The following is a 21,020-nucleotide window of genomic DNA, read 5'->3' on the forward strand; positions in this document are numbered from 1 at the left end:
AAAAAAGTATCAGATATAGGAGACATCCTTGAGGCATTTCAGTTCCATTATATGGAACACTTCAAAAAAGAAGATTTAAATACCAACCAAATAAACTTAGATACAAACCTTACCAATATAAAAAAATTCCCAAAAACTTAAAACTAGACCTACAAAAACCTATATCCTACAAAGAAATTGTTGACATGATAAAAGAAAGTAAATCTAACAAAGCTCCAGGGATAGATGGTATAATTACGAAAATTTACAAACTCTTTCCTTCAACAGTAATCTCCCTTTTTCATAAAACTTTGCTAAAAATCCAGTCAGAAGCAAAAATACCACGCTCATGGAAATATTCTCTCATAACACCAATTCTAAAAGATAATAAACCATCAGACCTTTGCAACTCATACAGACCTATATCATTACTGAATAATGATTACAAAATATTCATGTCAATCCTAGCTATCAGAATGAAAATCCCACTTTCAAAGACAATTAATAATGATCAAACTGGATTTTTATATAACAGCCACACACATAATATTACAAGAATACTTACTCTTACAGATTATGTGAATAAAGTAGATAAACACTTGTAATTTTATTAGACACAGAAAAAGCCTTTGATTCCCTCAACTGGGAATATCTATTTAAAACTTTAGCATTATTTGAATTTCCTCCTCCCTTCATCATATTACTAAAAACATATATATTAATAACTTAGCCTACATTAAATTAGGTCCTTTCACCTCAGAATCTATCCATATAAATAAAGAAAGGTACTAAACAAGGATGCCCCTCTCTCCTATTTTATTTGTTTTGGCTATAGAAATACTTGCAGAAATAATACGCAATGATCCAAGAATAAAAGGAACAGAAGTCTATGACCAGTACATATCTAAAATAATGCTTTTTGCTGATGATATTTTATTAACCCTATCAAATTCCAGAGAGTCATTAGGAGAGCTAGAAGAAGTAATGGAGAAATTTTATAAGATTTCAGGTCTACACTTTAATAGATCAAAATCAAAATTTCTATTTTTAAATAAGAAAAAAGACCTACAAGTTACAGATAAATCCATCATAGGTAAACAAGAACTTATGCTAAATTATTTAGGAATAGTGTTATGCAAAAATATAAACAAAATATTAATAAATTATAAAAACATTATTGAAACAATAAAAATATATATAGAAAAGTGGAGCAAAATTATATTAACTTTTGAAGACAGATTGCAGTTAATAAAACTGGTCTTATTGCCAAAAATATTATATTTAGCATTAGCAATACAGTTAATTCCTGAAAGATTCACTCTTAAAGAAATAAACTCGTGTTTAATAAAATTTTTATGGTATCCCAAAAAGAATAGATTAGCTCTAACTCATCACATTAGACCCTGGAAACAAGGAGGATTTGACTTCCCAGAAACAGAAACATATATAAAAGCATCTGTGCTTAAAACTACAATAGACTGGATAAACCCAAATTATTTTGCCAACTGGAAAGAATTAACAATGGCTATATTAACAAATGAATTTAATCTGTTAAAAAAAAATTTAATAGACAAATCAAACAAACCCTGGTACATACTATGCATAAGTATACAATATATAATATAACAAAACCTTCTAAAGCAACACTGATTAATCATTACATCAATTCATTTAGGAAACTTATCAATGCAAACATAGATCTAAAACTTTGGTTTGACCTTTTAACTTCATTTACCATCACCAAGAACTTTCCTCACAAAATATATAGGGAAACAATAACCTCCTGGGAACAAAACGGATTCTTATGCTGGTTTCAATGTGTAAATAAATTAAATGTTTTAGATAAACATATGATAAAAACTGCTTACAATATTCAAACACAGGACTGGTTAACCTTACAAAGCATTCTAATGTACACTCAAGATTTATGCGGATTAATTAATAATTCCTCATTTAAAGATATTCCAAATCTAATAAGTTTTCTGTATGAATTTATATATAATAGCTGTGAAAAGAAAAAATCAATTTTAAATCTATATAAAGAGTTAATAACATATAAAACAATTCCCAAACCATCATACTGGCAGTTCTTAGCAAAAGGTCACTCATTGCAGTTAACAGAAGAAATTAAAACTAACATTTTACTATCAGTTAATTACACCTCTAACACACAGTACTGGAAAATATTTAACTGGAAATACTTACATAGAGCATTTTTAACACCAGATAGAATTAAAAAGATCAGTACTATAAATGTTTTTTGCTGGAGGTGTGAAAAGTCAAATAAAATTAAATCATATTGGAATGGAATCAATCATTTTTACAAGCTTTATTTAATGAATCCTTTACCTTAACTAAAGTATTGATTATAAGAAATGTAAATGAAGGTCCCTACCTGAATAAGACAAATATGTATTTGCTATGGACAATACTTGCTATATCTAGGAAATGCGTAACCACAAGGTGGAATTCAAATACATCCCGACCATGGAAGAATTCTACAATTTACTGAAGACAACTGAATCAATGGAAATAAAAATCAAAGAACTATGAATCTATCCCAGGCCATTGGTAAATAATCCTTGGAAGAAAGTTATATCATTGTTGGGCACTCTGCAATAACCAATATTGTATCTCTGATAACTGATATGTTAATTCTATATTTAATAACATACAGTGTATATAATTGAAAGTCAGGCTATTGTAAATATTGTATATAGTTGTTTAAAATATTTAAAAATATTATGTAAATGTTGTTTTAATTGAAAATAAAATATTTGAGGAAAAAAAGAAGTTTGGAACAAAGATCAAGGGCCTCCAGCATGTGCCTTACATGGACCGACTAAAGTCCGTGTCACTATACTCCATATCATATAGACTAATTAGGGGGAGACTAATGCCTGGCCTACAGAGCAACCCAAGACCCAATCCTAATGAACTTACTACATATCCAATAAACCAAATGGGTCTAGGGCTACTCGTTCCAGGGACTTAAATAGGACATGCTGGAGGGACAGATTTATCTCCCAGCGACTGCCACATCTTTGGAACAAGCTACCAGTTCATGCGAAACAGAGCACCCCTATGACACTGTTCAAGAAGAACCTGGACGAATGGATGGGTATGTAGGAGATTCATATGTGTAGGGTTTGCGGATGCCTTGTAAGTCAGTCATAGACCACCCCTCAGCAATCTATAGATAGGAGACTGAGTAGAGGGAAAGGGCTTTAAGACACTCTGCATAAGGCAGGTTTGTTATGCCTTGTATTCTTTTTGTAAGGAATCTTTTGAGGTTGCTCTAGTTGCTGCATATGCCTGGTCAGGTACATACCAAAGGAAACACTGTACTCTATGATCGGTCTGACAAGGGTTGAGTGCAGTGAGATAATGACCTCTATGGTCCTAGATGCCATGCTCTTACTTCATTTATGCAATATAAAAGTATTTCCTCACCACAGTGGCCATGTGGTGGTCAAAGGTAAGGCTACTGTCTACGTGCAAACCCAGATCCCTGACCACTAGGTTGACTCTTAGGGGTTGTTTTATCAACATAGTAATTAGAGAAGATGGTTGACTTCCCAAGGGGTTCAGTTATGCATTTCTTACCATTAAGACCATGGCGTTGGCACCATTTGTTAGTCAGAGATAGACCTTCTTGAAGAATGCTAGTGTCTGCAGGGGAGTCGATGATAACCCCTAGTTTTCAATTATCTGCAAACACAGTCAGCCATAAACCCTCAGCATCTGCTTCCATTTTCAGAGAAAGAGATTCCAAAAAGGAGTGGGCCCAGTAGGTAGGCCTCTTGGTGGAGGTGGCCTCAACTATTTTGATGTCCTAGATCCTATCAGTAAGCGAACTGGCTATCCAGTGGGTGATAAAAGGGTTTATACCCGAATTAGTGAGCCTGTCTTTTATGCCTCAGTGGGGTACTGTATCAAAAGCCTTTGCCAGGTCAAGGTAAGCTGTGTGCACAAGTCTTGCCTTCATTCAATGCTTTGGTGACATTATCAAAAAAATTCCACCAGATTTAATAGGCATGACCTTCCTTTAACAAAGCTAAACTGCGATGGGTCCAGCATTTGCAGGTTACGTATGTTCTCATTTATCATGCCCATAATGACTCTTTCCAAGGCTTTACATATGAGGTTGGTAAGACTTATGGGCATGTAGTTACCCGGATCACTGGTTTGACCTCCTTTGTGCAGGGGAATGACTGCAGTCATCTTCCATTCCTCGGGCACAAAACCTTAATGAAGGTTCCAGTTGAAAAGTGATTAAAGTGGACCAGTGAGATCATGTTTCATGCTACTTATTAACTCATTCACTCCAATGGAGCTCAGGAAGTTTGCACTGTAACTTCAAATGGGCGGGGCTTTTTGACAGAATCAAATTATGTCCACACATTTCAAACAAGCATTCATATCTCTGGAACCATAGGGGTTATGAGAGAAGTATAAATGGCAAACCCTTCAGCACAAACTATTATTATAGTGGTAGTATTCTTCAGGTTCTAGGTCTTTAATCAAATTTTATAAGTCACAGTAAATACAGTAACTATTACATCTATAATATTTTGTAAACAGCTTACAATATCACAGCAACCACTCAAGTTAAACACATACTGTCAGCAGCATTTTATTCATCTAGCTTAGAGCTTTCATACGAGGCTAAGGAGTTCTGTCTGCATTACTAGGTTGTGGAGATATTTAGTAGAAAAATGTATTTATATAAATTAATATCATAAAAACAACAGTTAATATCTATTTACCTGCACTATACAGAGGTCAAATATTAATGCAGTTGAGTTTGCCATTGTGTAAGTTTTAAGATGAAATCCTTTAAAACCTTGTACATAGCATGGTTTTGGAATTATTGAAGCAAATATGAACAAGAAATATTTGACACCTAGAGGTGTCAGTAAGAGAGTTCACTGCAGATGTACCTGGAGGCATCACTCGGATCTAATGACATCCTGGGATGTTCTTGGGGTCTACTGATGCAGTGTGTGTTTGGCCTTGGAAATTGCACTGATGACCTGTTCCCTAGTAATGGTTGAGAGGCTGTGTTATGTGTCATTTCCTTTGGACTATTGGGGGGGAGTAGGGGCAGAAATTTGAGCTGAACCTGTCAGCCAAAAGCCTGGCAATGACCTCTGGTTCACTGTGGATGATCCAATTTAGAATAAATTATGTGCATTATTGTGCATTTCCTTTGAGGGTATGGACATAGCTGTAGAAAGCTTTGTGGTTGTCCATTATCTGAGAAGCTATTTTTTTCTTCAGATGTTGCCTCTGAAGTATTAGTTAACCCTCTTAGCTGCCTGTTTATATTGGCCAGGGGGGCTTTTAGTATGTATGTCTTTGTTCATCTCATGCTTGGCAAAGATTTCTTCTTTTGTTGCATAACTGATTAATACTGTGATTCCATCAGGGGGGCTTGTCTTTTGAGTTTGTCTTATTCTCTTATTCTTAATACAAAGCTGCACAGCTATTGATATACAGAGATTTTGTAAATAGCTCAGTGTATTCTATGTTATTTACTAGGTTTAGTGTTGCTAGAATTTAGACAAGATTTTGCTTCGTAGAAAGACATTAGTCTTGGAATAGCTTCTAAAATTTTTTGATTTTGCTGGATCCCCAAATTTAATTTTTATTTCAAGTAATACTGCCTTATGGTCAGATATGACAAGCGAAGATGAGACTTTGGATGAGGAACATTGGCCCCCACATGTTCATGAGTACAAGGTCAAGGATGTTTGTACCCCTGGTAAGTTCATAGGTGTGTACTAGACTAATGGACCTGGAGCCTTTACAAGCCTAGCCCATAGAAGTGCCCTGGCATCGTGCCGTCCGTTAGTTCTCAGTGCCTCTATCAATTAGAGCCACTGGAGTGATCCCGGGGTGAAAGTACAGCTATGTACACATACCATAAATGTAGATGTTCGAGTGTATTCACTGCTGCAGTCATTACATGTGGGTTATCTGCTTGCAGATCACCCTCAGTCGGCCTGATTAACAAAGTCTTGGGTCCTGCGTCGGTTGCTGTCCCTTCTTCCATGGTCAGGTCGTCAGGGGTATAAAACATGCAGCCGACGCCATTACATCAGTTTTTCTTGCCCCAGATGTCAGGTGCCCCCTAATGGGGAGCAATTAAATAAAAAAGTACAATGATATACCTCCAACAAAAAAGCAAATACACCAAAAAGGCTTTTAAGCATAGTAAAGGAAAGTAGAGGTATCGCCAAAAGAAGTTAGGGGGCTGGAGGGAGGGTAAACAGGACTGCAACAGTGAATACACTCGAACATCTGCATTTATGGTAAGTGTACACAACTGTACTATGTTCTTCATGTTTCACTGTTGCAGTCATTACATCTGGGTAGATTCCAAAAGCTATGGTTGGGAGGAGGAATTTAGATAGCATTAGGACCAGTTATAAGGCCCTGCAAGACTGTAGTGGCAAAACCAGCATTGGATTTAGAGAAAATTGGCAAATGATACTGCTTGGTGAAAGTATGCACAGAGCTCCAGGTAGCAGCTTCTAATATGTCCCTGGTAGGGATGCCTCTGAGAAAGGCTGTAGAGGTAGATGCAGTCCTGGTGGAGTGAGGTCTGATCCCCTGGGGGATAGGTTTTCCATGGTGCTTATAGCAGAAATGAATGCAATGGCCTATCCATTTAGAAATGGTTTGCTTTGAAATAGCCTTCCCCTCTGCCCCTGCAGCAAATGCCACCAGCAGTTGTTCAGATTTCCTTTGAGGTTTAGTCCTGTCCAAGTAGAACTTAAGTTGTCTGTGCACATCTAAGGAATGCAGTATCTGTTCCCATTTGTTCTGTGGATTGGGAAAGAAGGTTGGCAAATGAATAGACTGATTAAGAGCCACACTGGATACCACCTTGGGCATGAAGGGTGGACTGGTTCTGAGGGACACCCTGTCCGCATGAAAGATGATGAAAGGCTCCACTGCCATAAGGGCCTGTAATTCAGATACCCTTCTAGCTGAAGTGATTGCTAAAAGAAAAGCTGTTTTCCAAGAAATAAATGTTAAGTCTGCAGTAGCAGCTGGCTCGAAAGGAGGTAGAGTGAGTTTCTCCAAAACAAAGTTAAGGTCCCAGGCTGGGGTTGGAACTCTCCTGGGAGGTCTCAAATTTTTGGCCCCTCTGAGGAACTGCTCGAGCAGTGGATGAGAGAAGAGGGGAGGTTCTGTGCTATAATGAGCCGAAATGGCTGAGGTGTGGATTTTAATGGAGGAAAAAGACAGGCCCTTGTGAAGCATCTCAATTACGTATTGTAAAATCTGAGGTAAATTGGGCGCTGCTGTGCTCATCCCTTGAGATTGGTTCCAGGCACATAATCTTTTCCATTTTTCAGTATATGATTTTTCTAGTACTAGGCCTCCTTGCCTCTAAAATGATATCCATCACAGGTTTACTGAGGGATGGTAGAGAAGAGATTATGTAATTAGCCAGGCTGCAAGGTTCAGTGTTAGAAGCTGAGGGTGCAGAATCTGGTTCTCCTGCTGAGACAACAGGGAAGGAGTCTGAGGCAGGTGCCATGGGGATAACCATGACACACTGTGCAGGAGGGGGTACCAGTGTTGGTTTGGCCAGTCTGGAGCAATCAAAATCATCCTTGGCTTGCCCTGTTTGATTTTTAGTAGTACTTTGGAAAGCAGAGGCGGGGGGGGGGGGAGGCATAGACTGATACGTTTTTCCAGCTGAAGGACAGAGCATCCACTTTCCAGGCTTGCTTGTGCAAAATTTGTCCAATTGGTAGTTCTGGGGAGAGGCAAACAGGTCTATATCTGGGCTCCCCCATTTGCTTGTCAACATGTTGAAAATCCTTGGTTCCAGTTTCCACTCGTGTGGGTCCATGAGGTTTCTGCTTAGTCCGTCTGCCAGTGTATTTAATTTTCCTGGCAGGAATTGAGCTTGCAGGTGCACTTGGTATCTCAAGGCTGTGTTCCACAATGCCATGGCTAGTCTGCAGAGGGGGTAAGAATGTGTCTGGAGCAATCAAAATCATCCTTGGTTTGTCCTGTTTGATTTTTAGTAGTACTTTGGAAAGCAGAGGTAGAGGGGAGAAGGCATAGACTGATACGTTTTTCCAGCTGAAGGACAGTGCATCCACTTTCCAGGCTTGCTTGTGGGGAGTCCTTGTGCAAAATTTGTCCAATTGGTAGTTCTGGGGAGAGGCAACCAAGATGGGTTGCCAACTGGCTCACGGACAGAACCCACACTGTGAAAGTAGCAGACTCCAAATCCGACTTCAGATCAGTAACAAGTGGAGTACCACAGGGTTCAGTCCTGGGTCCTCTCCTGTTTGGCATCTACTTCTCTGAAGTACAGGCTAACACAGAAGGTCTTTGGCTAACAAAGTTTGCAGATGACTGCAAACTAGGAGCCATAATCGAAACTCCTAATGATGTGGACATACTACAAAAGGGCCTCACTGAGACAGATGCCTGGTGTCAAAGCCATGGCCTGAAGCTCAATGCCAAAAAGTGTATTGGCATCCCCTTTGGTAAAAACTCTGTACCCATGAACTACCACACAAGTGGTAATCTACTTAACGCCGAAAGTGTTATAACAGACCTTGGGACACAGGTGGACAGTAATCTCTCCTTTGATAATCACATCGCCACAGTGGTCAGGAAATCCTTCTACGTGGCTCACCTCATCACAAAAGGTTTCTCATCCAGAAAAAAAAGAGGTCATTGTTCCCCTCTACTCATCACTCATTAGACCCATTATAGAGTACAATGCCCCTTTTGGTATGTACCTCAAGACATCTACAACTGGAAAGGCCACAGAAATACCTCACAAAGAGGATTACTGGCTTCAAACAGATGCCCTACGCAGACCGTCTCAAAAAACTCCAGCTTTATTCCGTCGCATATTGCCTATTCAAAGGTGATCTCTGCCTAACATACAAAGCTATGTCAAACCCAGAGCTGTTGTCATGCTCCACTTAAAGAAATCCCAATCCCTCTGAGCTACACGCTCTAGGGACCTAAACCTGGTCATCACAATAAACAGAACATGCTGGAGGGATAGATTCATGTCCCAGAGACTTCCCATATTCTGGAACAGACTACCTATGCCAAACAGAGCTCCTCATTAGCACTCTTCAAGAAAAGTCTTGATGATTGGATGGGAAATAGGAAATTCACCCCAGGGATCACTTCTGTGGCTCTGCTCGACAGAGGCACAGGAAAATAATTTTCTTGGGTGGCGAAAGCCAGGGTACCTTTTTGGTTAGGTTTATATAGGCCCTAGGGCTAATAGCCTAGTACCTATCTATAAACCTTTGTGTACCCCCCCTGCTTATGTACCACATAACAGTGGTGTTGTCCGTCTTTACCAAAAGTTGTCCTGGAAGAATGTGGTCCTTGAAGGCTGTCAGAGCATTCTGTACAGCTAACATTTCTTTTTGATTGATATGCAGGTGCATTTGACTTGGGTTCCATTTGCCCTGAATGCACTTCCCTGCCAGGTGAGCCCCCCATGCATAGTCTGATGTGTCTGTTGTTAGGGTTTGGGTGGCAGGGGGTGGTGTGAAAGGTAGTCCCTTGTTTTGGTGGCAGGTCTCTGCCCACCAAAGGAATTCTAGGCATAGGCAAGGTATGATAGGAATCATTGCTTCTAGATCCTGAGAATGTTGACACTATAGGCTTTTTAGATACCATTGTAATTTCCTCATATGTAGTCTTGCATATGGAATTAGAAGAATGCAGGAGGCCATGAACCTGAACCCCAAGGCTTGCAGTATTTGTCTTGCAGATAGCAGGGATTTTGTGGCCACTTGTTTGAAGTAGGTTGTCAAATGGATTTGTTTCTCTGGCGTGAGGTAAGCCATCTGGGAAGTTGTATTCAAGCTTGCTCCCAGGAATACAATTTGTTGACAGAGTACCAGGTGTGATTTCTTTTCATTTATGGTGTACCCCAAGACAAGTTAGAACCCTTTGTACAAGGGCCAGATGATTCAAAAGTATGTCCTAGCTTTCTGCCTGAATTAGACAATCGTCCAGGTATGGGTATATTTGAATATTTCTTTGCCTGCAAAATGCAATAACTGGAGCTAGGCACTTTGTGAATACCCTGGGTGCAGTAGATAAGCCAAAGGGCAGTGCAGAGAACTGACAATGTGTGTAGCCTGCTTTGAAGCATAGGCATCTTCTGCAAGATTCCCTGATTGGGATGTGCAGGTAGGCTTCCTTTAAATCTAGTGTTGCCAACCAGGCATCTTTGCCTAGCATAGGAATTAACTGGTGAAGAGTCAGCGTCTTGAATTTTGGAATTTCCAAAAAGGTGTTTAGAGTAGACAGGTCCAGGATAGGACACCATGAATTGTCTTTTCTTGGTACCAGGAAAAGTCTTGAGTAGAAACCTTGCCCCTTTTCCTCTTCTGGTACCAGTTGAATAGCCCCCATGCTTAAGAGAGAAAGTACTTGTTTTTGGGCCTCTGCCCACTGATTTGGGGGTAGGTCCGGCCACCCGCTTGGTGTTGGCAACGTGTGGAAGTGAAATCTGTATCCATGGGACACTATATTTAAAACCCATTTGTCCTGGGTAATGAGTTCCCAGTTCTTTGCATGAAGAGCAATCTTTCCTCCCAAAGGGGCAGTCAGTTGATAAGTGCTTGGAAATTTTAAACGGAAGTCATTGAGACAGTTTACCATAAGGGGGAGTCTTTTTACTCCCAGATTTGGAAGTGGAGGCCCCCTCACTGCTTAGTCCTGTGTGTCCCCTGGGACTGAAACCTGGAGCTTTTGCTGTGTCTGGGTTTGGCTTGAGAAGACCTGGAAAGGACCAATTCTTAGAGGGCCAGTGTCTACTAAATCTAGGAGGCTGAACTTGTAAGAAATCTTTAACAGTTTGCATCGATTTAGCTTTATCTTCCATCTTTTTAAAAACTTCCTCAGCCTTGTTGCTGAACAGATGGTCCTGATTTAAGGGAGCATCCAACAATTTAGCTTTAACGTGATCAGGCAAAGATTGCTCCTTTAGCCAAGCATGCCTTCTGAGCACAGATGCAGTAACAGCAGCCCTGCAAGAGGCCTCTAATGAATCAAAGCCACATTGCAAAGTATGTTTTCCAACTTGTTCAGCAGAATGCATTAAATCCTGTAATTCTTTATTTTCCACACAGTCAGGAATCAACATAATTTTCTGTTTAAGCAATCCAATAACATGTTGCTGATACTTTAACATATGAAACTGGCAGTTTAAAACCCTAATGGCCAAGGTTGCAGAAGTGTAAACCTTCTTACCCCATCTATCCAGCGCCCTGGAGTCTATCAGAAGGGGTAGGATTTTTAGCAGTAGAAGCCTTAATGCCCTTGGGCCTCTGTGAAATAGTCTCTGGATCCGCAATAGGATTTTTAAAAAAGAACTTGTGTGACTCAGGGGCCCTGTAGTATCGGTCAGGTTTTCTGGGAGCAGGAGGCAAGGAATCAGGGGCCGAAAAAGCATCATCAACAATGTCTAGTACAGAAGGAATAGCTAAAGGCCTATGCTGAGGTAGGAGTAAGAAATCCCTAAGCCTCTTTTTTGAATCAGAAAAATCCCGGCTTTCCCAGTGGAAATGCTCCCTTAGAGTATGCAAGGTTTCCCTAAAAGAAAAATCCTCTGGATGGGAAGCAGAGGGAATGGAGTCCTCTCTGCATCAGAATCCTCAAAAGTAGATAAGGTCAAATCCAGATCATCAGAAGAATCAGAAAAACAGAATCCTGGTCAGAAGATTCATAATTAACTTCAGTCCTAGGCCTTTTAGAAAGATTAGAGTTAGTAAATCTTCAGCCATTCTTATAATTTGTTTTTTAGGCAAACAGGCCTGAGCATGTGGCCTGGGCGTCATTTTTTAGGCATGGTTCAAAATTTAGGCCTAAGTGAAGAAGGAGGCGTCAGTTTAATATGCAAGTCCATAGGCCTGAATACACCCTCAGAAGCCAGTGCCTGCACAGCGTCTCTGGACCCATCCAAGGTAGAGACATCTGCAGGTTCCATAGTTGAAGCATCTCGCGGCATACCGGACTCCGAATGGGTCTCAGTAGAGGCCTGCGAATCAGAAGTAGTGGGTATCAGGGGCTGCAAAAGCACCTCACTGAGTACCGGCGAACTGGCAACTGGCTTAGGAGAAGCGTTGTTGGCAGTTTTGGACCTCGGCGGCCTGTCTCTGCTTTTATCGTTGCATTTTTTTGGAATACCGGTAGTCGGATGGATAACAGACGACATTTCTGGATAATTAAACAGAGAACCGAAATATTTAGAGACGAAAATATACCGACGATGGATAGTGCGCTGATTAAATAAAGCACAAAACCGACAGCAAGGTACGTCGTGGTCAGGGCCTAGGCAAGGAATACAGTATGAATGAAAATCTTTATGACGTATTTGCTTTCCACAAGTAATGCAATTATTAACTTTTACTGACATCGGTAAGGAGGAAGAAAAAGTTTCCCCAACAGGGTACTTGGCTTTAGTTGAAGACTTCAGTTCTGAAACTCGAAAACAAAAATTTCAGGAGTCGGCCGACCGGCACTTGCGAATTGCTTCTGCTTCGGGCACCGCACAGCAAGAAAGACTGATTTAATGGCGTTGTCTGCATGTCTACCCCTGATGACATGACGTCATGGAAGAAGGGACAGCAACTGATGCAGGACCCAAGACTTTGCTAATCAGGCCGACTGAGGGCTACCTGCAAGCAGATAACCCAAATGTAATGACTGCAACAGTGAAACACGAAGAACATCTGTCTATTACCCATGCACTCATCAAGATTTCTCTTGAAGAGGGACAGCGAGGTGCTCTGCTTGACATGTATGGAAAGTCTATTCCAGAGCATGGGCAGTCTATGGGTGAGGAACCTATCCCTCCAGCATGTTCTGTTGATTGTGGTAATGAGGTTGAGGTCTCTGGAGCATGTGGTACGGAGGGATTGGGATTTCTTTAGCTGTAGCATTTCTAACAGAGCTGGGTCAGACATGGCTTTGTAATTCAAGCAGAGATTGTCTCTAAGTAGGCGATATGAGACAGAGAATTGCTGGAGTCTTTTGAGTCTGCCTGTGTAGGACATGTGTTTAATGCCTGGGATCCTCTTTGTGAGGTACTTCTGGGGCCTCCATCTGTTGCAGGTGTCTAGTGAGCTACATGCTAAATGGGGTGCATTATACTCTATGACTGGCCTAATGAGGGAAGAGTAGAGAGAGTTGATGACCTCTTTTCTTCCTGGATGCAAAACACCTGGTAATGAGATGTGCCACATAGGACTTTCTGACCACAGTGGCAATATGATGGTCAAAGGAGAGGTTGCTGTCAACCTGCATCCCCAGATCTCTTATAACGCCTTGAGTGTTCAGTGGGCTCCTATTGCTGTGGTAATTAGTGGGAATTGAGTTTTTACCAAAGGGGATGAGGACACATTTTTTGGCTTTAAGCTTAAGGCCATGGCTTTGACACCAGTCATTGGTCCAGGTGAGGCCTTTCTGTAGGATGTCTGCATCACTTGGGGAGTTAATAATTGCCCCCAGCTTGCAGTCGTCTGCGAACATGGTCAGCCAGAGTCCCTCTGTGTTGGCCTGGGCTTCTGAAAAGTAGATGCCAAACAGGAGAGGACCCAGGACCAATCCTTGTGGGACTCCACTCGTGACTGGTCAGCAGTCTCACTTACAACACACAGTGTGAAAGTAGTGGACTCCATCTGTGAGCCAATTTGCAACCTACCTAGTGATATAGGGGTTGATGCCTAGTTTGGTGAGTTTATCAGTAATTCACGAGTGAGGAATGGTATCAAAGGCCTTGGCCAGATCGAGGTAGGCTGTATGCACTGCCTTACCTTCATCCACAGCCCTGGTGACTGACTCAAAGAAGTCAACCAGGTTGAGCAGGCATGATCTCCCTTTCAGATATGCCTTCATATGTTCAGTTAAGTTGGTAGGTTTATCAGTTTGGAATTGGGATTGGAAAAGATCAGAGGCCAGTATCTGAAAGGCTATAGGAGATAAGTGCAGAACATCCCTGGTAAAGCAGCGTGGTCTGTCAACCATGTCCTCAAAGGCTGTCAAATATTGTAACCTCCTGGACTGACACCAGAAGCTACACTGATTGCTAAAATCAATCATCTTCCGTTGGTAACATGGCATCATCCTTGGAGAAGGTAGTATGCTGCTCAGTGCTAGGCTCATACCTGCTTAATGACTCAATTAGCAAGCTCAATCATGTCTCACTTCATATAATCAAGGGATGTATGTTTCAGATCATTAACATCTACATGGACTATGACAGAGTCATACTTTCACCTGTGGTTCAACGACCTGAGTGCCTGTTATTATTTGATGAATCCTAGTCCCTGAAAGGCAGCTTACCGTGACTTTCTCCTTACTCAATCTGGTGAGGGGGACATCAATGTGTCTCACTATAGTATCACCAATGACCAGTAAATTTGGCTATGTACTGGTTTGCCTTAAGGCCTTAGCAATGAAGGCACTGGATACAGTGTTAACACAGTGTTTACATGATGGCTAAGGACCCTTTCTTTGACTGTACTGCGCAGGAGGTCTTAGTGTTTTACAAAGGTTACCTGTAAGTTCCTCAGCATAAATAGTTTTATATGTAGGGTCTTTACAATATGCAGCAGGTGTGGTGCAAATGTCATTGACAACCTCTGTAGGATTAGTTCTGGTTGCCACCAGTGTTAAAGTGCACTTACACTCCTCGGGTACACTATTTTATTAAGAATAAGTGGATTGTCACTGTACATGAGGCAATTGTTACAATGCCTCAGAATAACCATCTCAACCAGAATGGCCACAGAGAGAGTTGGAAAGTGCTCCTGTTCTATTAGAGAGGTGTGAGGAAAACTTAAATATTGAACAAGTCAATAATCCACGCAACTTGAGCAATGCTCAGCTATGAGCAAACTAGATGTTCTAGCAGTTAAAAAAAAAATATCTGCCTAGACAGTAATGTCAGAAGAGTGCAGATCACAGACCAGAACAAAGACACTTAGAATAACAGGCACAATAAGCCTTCACCAGCAAATCCCCACCTCAGAAGTGTGGCGACTACTCTCTCCTCCCAAAAGAGTGTAGACTGCAAACCTTCTTAATGTAAAATAACTGGTTTGGAGCCCAAATACTTAAACCAGAACCAATATGCTTTGGCTGGAGGGCTTTGCTATTTCCCATCAGGGTTGCAAACTGCCATTATCTGTTCATTTTCATCCTTTCCAGGCTAGTTCTTTTGGCATCCTGGTTATTAAATCAACCCAAGTTACCTTGAGTGTGACCAGGGCAAAAATTTCTTCACCAACGTGTTACCTCCCAACAGCACTTTTATTATTTTTATTCACTTTCCCGGAATCTTGATGCCAAATATAGCTAGTAGAAGCTGCTTCACTGATGTGTCTATTCTTAGCACTTTCCACTATACAGTGGATATAAAAAGTGTACACACCCCATTTAAAATGCCAGGTTTTTGTGATATAAAAAAATGAGACCACAATAAATAATTTCAAAACTTTTACCACCTTTAATGTGACTTATAACCTATACAATTCAATTAAAAAACAAACAAATCTGCTAGGGGAAAAAATATAAAAAAATAAAAAAACGTACAATAAGCTGGTTGCACAAGTGTGCACACCCTTAAACTAATACTTTGTTGAAGCACCTTTTGATTTAATTGCAGCATTCAGTCTTCTTGGGTAGGAGTCCATCAGCATGGCACATCTTGACTTGGCAGTATATGTCCACTCTTCCTTGCACAAGCACTCCAAATCTGTCAGACTGCAAGGGCATCTCTTGTGCATATCCCTCTTCGGGTCACCCCACAGATTTTCTATTGGATTTAGGTCTGGGCTCTGGCTGGGCCATTCCAAAACTTTAATTTTCTTTTGGTGAAGCCATTCTTTTGTTGATTTAGATGTACGCTTGGGGTCACTGGCATACTGAAAGGTGAAATTCCTCTTCATCTTCAGCTTTCTAGCAGACGGCTGAAGGTTTTGGGCCAAAAGTGACTGGCTTTTGGAACTGTTCATAATTCCCTCCACCCTGACTAAAGCCCCAGTTCCAGATGAAGAAAAGCAACCCCAAAAGCATGATACTGCCACCACCTTGCTTCACCGTGGGGATGGTGTTCTTTTGGTAATGCAAAGTGTTGTTTTTGCGCCAAACATACTTTTTGGAATTGTGGCCAAAATGTTCAACCTTGGTCTCATCAGACCATAACACATTTTCCCACATGCTTTTGGGAGACTTGATGTATTGTTTTGGAAATTTTAGCCAGGCCTGGATGTTTTTCTGTATAAGAAAGGCTTCTATCTTCCAACCCTACCCCATAGTTCAGACGGGTGTACTTTCCTACAACAAAAATTCACTTTTTCGAAAAGGGAAAGTACATCCCCACTTAAGCGAAAGTGCACTTTAACGAAAGTGCAGTTTTGCTTAAGCTCACTAGACTGAACCTACTGCACCACAATGGAGGACATTGAAAAACGGGCTATGTCATCCACTGTGGTCCGATAGTCAAGGACCTTAGGGTTAGGGCACAGGTCAAGGTAAGGGGATAGCCCTACTATCTATCCTTCTGTCTGTGACTATCACACCGCAGTGGAGTATATAGCCCAATTTAGAATGTCTTCCTCTGTGGTGCGATAGTCATGGACCTTAGGGTTAGGGCATGGGTCAAGGTAAGGGGACAGCCCTACTAACTATCCCCTTACCCTAACCCGTGCCCTAACCCTAAGGTCCATGACTATCGCACCACAGTGGAGTACATAGCCCGATTTGGAATGTCTTCCACTGTGGTGCAATAATCACGGACCTTAGGGTTAGGGCACGGGTCAAAATAAGGGGAAAGACCTACTAACTGTCCCCTTACCCTAACCCGTGCCCTAACCCTAAGGTCTGTGACTGTCGCACCACAGTGGAGTACATAGCCCGATTTGGAATGTCTTCCACTGTCGCACAATAACCTCACACCTTAGCGTTAGGGCACGGGTCAAAATAAGGGGAAAGACCTACTAACTGTCCCCTTACCCTAACCCGTGCCCTAACCCTAAGGTCTGTGACTGTCGCACCACAGTGGAGTACATAGCCCGATTTGGAATGTCTTCCACTGTGGTGCAATAATCACAGACCTTAGCGTTAGGGCACGGGTCAAGGTAAGGGGATAGCCCTACTAACTACCCCCTTATCTTAACCCGTGCCCTAACCCTAAGGTCCATGACTGCTAGCCCATAGCCCATTTGGTCTAGTGGGTTTGCTAGAGTGCACTTTCGTGAAAATGCACTTTAGCGTTAGTGTGGGTGTACTTTTGAAGTTTGAAGTAATGAACTTTCGTTCTTCAAAAGTACACCCAGTCCAGACATATGGAGAATATGGAAGATTGTTGTCACATGTAGTACACAACCAGTACTTGCCAGAAATTCCTGCAACTCCTTCAGTGTTGCTGTAGGTCTCTTGGCAGTCTCTCTGACCAGTTTTTGTCTAGTCTTTTCATCAATTTTGGAGAGCTGTCCAGTTCTTTGCAACGTCACTGTTGTCACATATTTTCTCCACTTTTTGATGACTGTCTTCACAGCGTTCCATGGTATATCCAATGCTGTGGAAATTTTTTTGTACCCTTCTCCAGACCGATGCCTTTCAACAATGAGATCCCTTTGATGCTTTGTAAGCGCTCTGTGAACCATGGCTTTTGCTGCAGCAGGCAACTGAGTAAATGTCAGGAAAATCCTACTAGGGCAGCTGAACATTATTTGGGGTTAATCAGAGTCTCTTAAGTGATGGTGTGTGTGTACCCAAGAAGACTGAATGCTGTAATTAAATCAAAAGGTGCTTCAAACAAAGTATTAGTTTAGGGGTGTAGACTTATGCAACCAGCTTATTGTAAGTTTTTTATTTTTTATATTTAACACATTTATTTGTTTTTCAATTGAATTGTACAGGTTATAGGTCACATTAAAGGTTGGAAAAGATTTGAAATGATTTATTGTGGTCTCATTTTTTATATCACAAAAACCTGGCATTTTAACAGGGGTGTGTACACTTTTTATATCCACTGTATACGTGTAATGACTAGTTTATTTTGCAAATTTGTGTGTTACCTATGTACTATACAGCCCCTTTATGTTGTCACTTAATGAAGAGGCAGGAAAGTCTAAGATACAAGGCCATTCAGGTGAGGATCTACCTATGTACACCCATAATTCTTTTTGAGAGGAAAGAAAACTGATGGAATAGTTATTTTCTTGCATTACTTTTGATAGTGGCAACAGAACGTATTCTGTGAATGTACACACTGGCCTGATTGCTAAAAAAGTTGGTGCCAGGTTGGTGGTCTGTGCTTAAAAAATAACACTGTGCATCTGAGTGATCACTGCTTGCATGGTACTTATACAGAAAAGGAGGTTTCAAGAGTTCAAACTAAAACAAAAAAATAGGCTCATGTAGTGTATTCAACTTGACTATGAACACCAAAAACATTTAAATTAAAACAAACAAGTGTCAAATACTAAGCCAAGAATTGTTTAATGACAAACATATCCATGAACAGATATAGGTTTAGCACTTTCATCCTTCTACCTCTCTGGGACTTCATCAGAACCTATTGCTCTAACAACTTACATTTAAATATTGTCCAGAACTTGATCACATGCTTCAAATTGCCAATCACAATTCATCTTTCACCAAATATTAAAAAAATGGTATTCTTAAAAATATACAATACTTAAAATGTCATTTTATTACAATCAATTTAAAAAATTTAAAGACTGCCTCACAAAAAATAATAACTTAAACCAAGATTAGCATTGTTAGTTTAAAATATGTTGGCTCTAAATTTTAATACTGGAACAACAGAAATGTGATCATTCAGCCCAAGTCCATAGCCATCACCCAATTGTGTAGTTGCCAGACCAATTCTTTGTATTCCAACTTAGTCCCTCATCAGCTACCTCAAATATCATGTTGAAGGGTCTCTAGTAATCTGAATAAAATACTAGACTTACTACATTCCAACATGTGTTTGTACAATGCATCGTTCATGTTACATTTTGATATAGCATACAGATGTTCATAAATTCTTTTTCTAAACTGCTGCTCTTTCTTCCCCACATAAAATTTTGAGCAGGATATACAAATCGCAATCTACACAATTCCCTTGGTGCCACAATTCCCAGATGTAATATTAACTTTAAAGGGAAAACATTCAAAAATGAAACTCTCCTGCTCTAATATAAAGGAGCATTGCTTACATGCCCCACATTTTCAGTGCCCCCTTGGATATTACGTCTAGTAACCTTAGAGAGTGTTCAAGAAGCACTAAACCTATACCTGTTCATGGATCTGTTTGTCATTAAACAATTCTTGGCTTAGTATTAGACACTGTTCATTTTAATATACATTTTTTTGTGTTTCTAGTCGAGATGAATACACTACACAAGCTTATTTTTTGTTTTAGTTGGTTCTTTCTGTATTTGGGCTGCACAGACACATGTTAAAGTTGTGTTTGAGGTTTCAAAAGTTAAAATGGTAAATGACAGCTAACTAGCTGATGGAGGGACAACAAAACTAAGTGAGGAAGGCTATTTTTCAAAAAAGATTCAAGATAAACAAAAACGCAACCAAACTTAAACTGCCCCATAATTGCTTTCACACCCTGTTTACTGCCCCCCTTCTTAATAGACCTTCTTTGATACTGGTGATGGTAGGTTGTAGAGATGGACTGTTATCCTGAAGAAAGCAGACCTAAGGACAAATGTCAACATGTTCCATCTAACAATGTAAAAGAGTTCATTAATTACTGCCTGAAAATGCATTGAAAAAATTAGTTTACGCAGTCCTCTTACCCTCTTAGATGAAGAGTGGGTGCCAGTCTTGACAGAGATTTCTTCCAGCCTTTTATTTATTGTTTCAGCTATAACGTTCACATCTCTGGTATTCATGTACTCTCCTTCTTCATTTTTCTAACACAAAATATATTTCAATGATTACTGGGCATTTTTAGCTTGTGTACAAAAATAAATGAATTCTAAAATTGCAATGCCTGAGTCAATGGTACTATGCACAAAGGTATTAAAATCCTTGCAGAAATCAAGTCTTTCATAAAAAGAAGAATATTTCTATCTTTGTTGAATTTTACAAGAATGTGCTACCATACGGCTTTTCTCTCTCTCTCTTTTTTCCCTTTAAACTACTGTTATGGAACTAGCAAGGAAGATTAAAACCTAAAACTGATGGTACAATAATTCAAATCAAACCATCCAATCCCAAGAACCAGATGACACAATATATATCTATCTGTCCACTCATTTTCAATTCAAGCTTTATCTGAGGTGGGGCTGCTGTGAGCTAATGACTACGCCAGCAAGCAACAGGCATAAGGCAAGAAACAATCTTGGATAGGACCCGTGTCTGCATGCGTGCATCCATCCATCTATAATGCCCACTCACACCTATGTCCAATTTAGTGTGTCCAATCTGCCTACTGCAGGTCTTTGGAATGTGGGAGGAACCCAGAGGAAACCCATGCAAACACAGGGAGGACCATGCACAGAAGCACCCCAGCTGAGATTTGAAGCGAGGAACCTCTTGTTGTGCGGTGACAATGCTATCCACTGTGCTGCTGGACATAAACATACCATGGACAATCTGAAGAGTCACCAGTCCACCTAAGTCTTTGGGATGTTGGAAGAAACTGTAGGTCCCCTAAAAGACACAGCAACACTGGAAGAACACAAATTCTGCTCAGAAGGATCCAGTCTGGGGAATTAACAGGAACCTAAGCACTCTGAGGCAGCAATGATAATCATTGAACTACTGTGCTACCCAGTAAGAAGTTTTAGAACAGTTTAATTCAACAAATGTGCTGATTTCCAGCAGTGAATTTAAGGGTGCCATCCAAAAGGACCATGCCAATTTTTCTGTGATATACTACAGCACTACCTGTTTATGCAATACAATGAACTAATAACTCTGAAATCTTTGAAATCACTCAGCCTAAGCAACATTAATACACAATGGAATATGTAAGAAATAAAAGA

General features: G+C 40.5%; 1 protein-coding gene across 3 annotated transcripts in view; it reads right to left on the reverse strand.

Annotated features, from left to right (window-relative positions):
- DNAJC10 (DnaJ heat shock protein family (Hsp40) member C10) overlaps positions 1-21,020 on the reverse strand; it is a 646,899-nt gene that overhangs the window by 18,365 nt on the left and 607,514 nt on the right. For all 3 annotated transcript variants that reach the window (XM_044075252.1, XM_044075253.1, XM_044075251.1), the window contains one exon: positions 19,827-19,943. In XM_044075252.1, the coding sequence (XP_043931187.1) occupies positions 19,827-19,943 (117 nt within the window). The remainder of the gene's footprint in view (positions 1-19,826; positions 19,944-21,020) is intronic.

The sequence above is a fragment of the Protopterus annectens genome, chromosome 6.part0, assembly GCF_019279795.1.
Source record: "Protopterus annectens isolate FY-2018-M chromosome 6.part0, PAN1.0, whole genome shotgun sequence".
Lineage (NCBI taxonomy): Eukaryota > Metazoa > Chordata > Ceratodontiformes > Protopteridae > Protopterus > Protopterus annectens.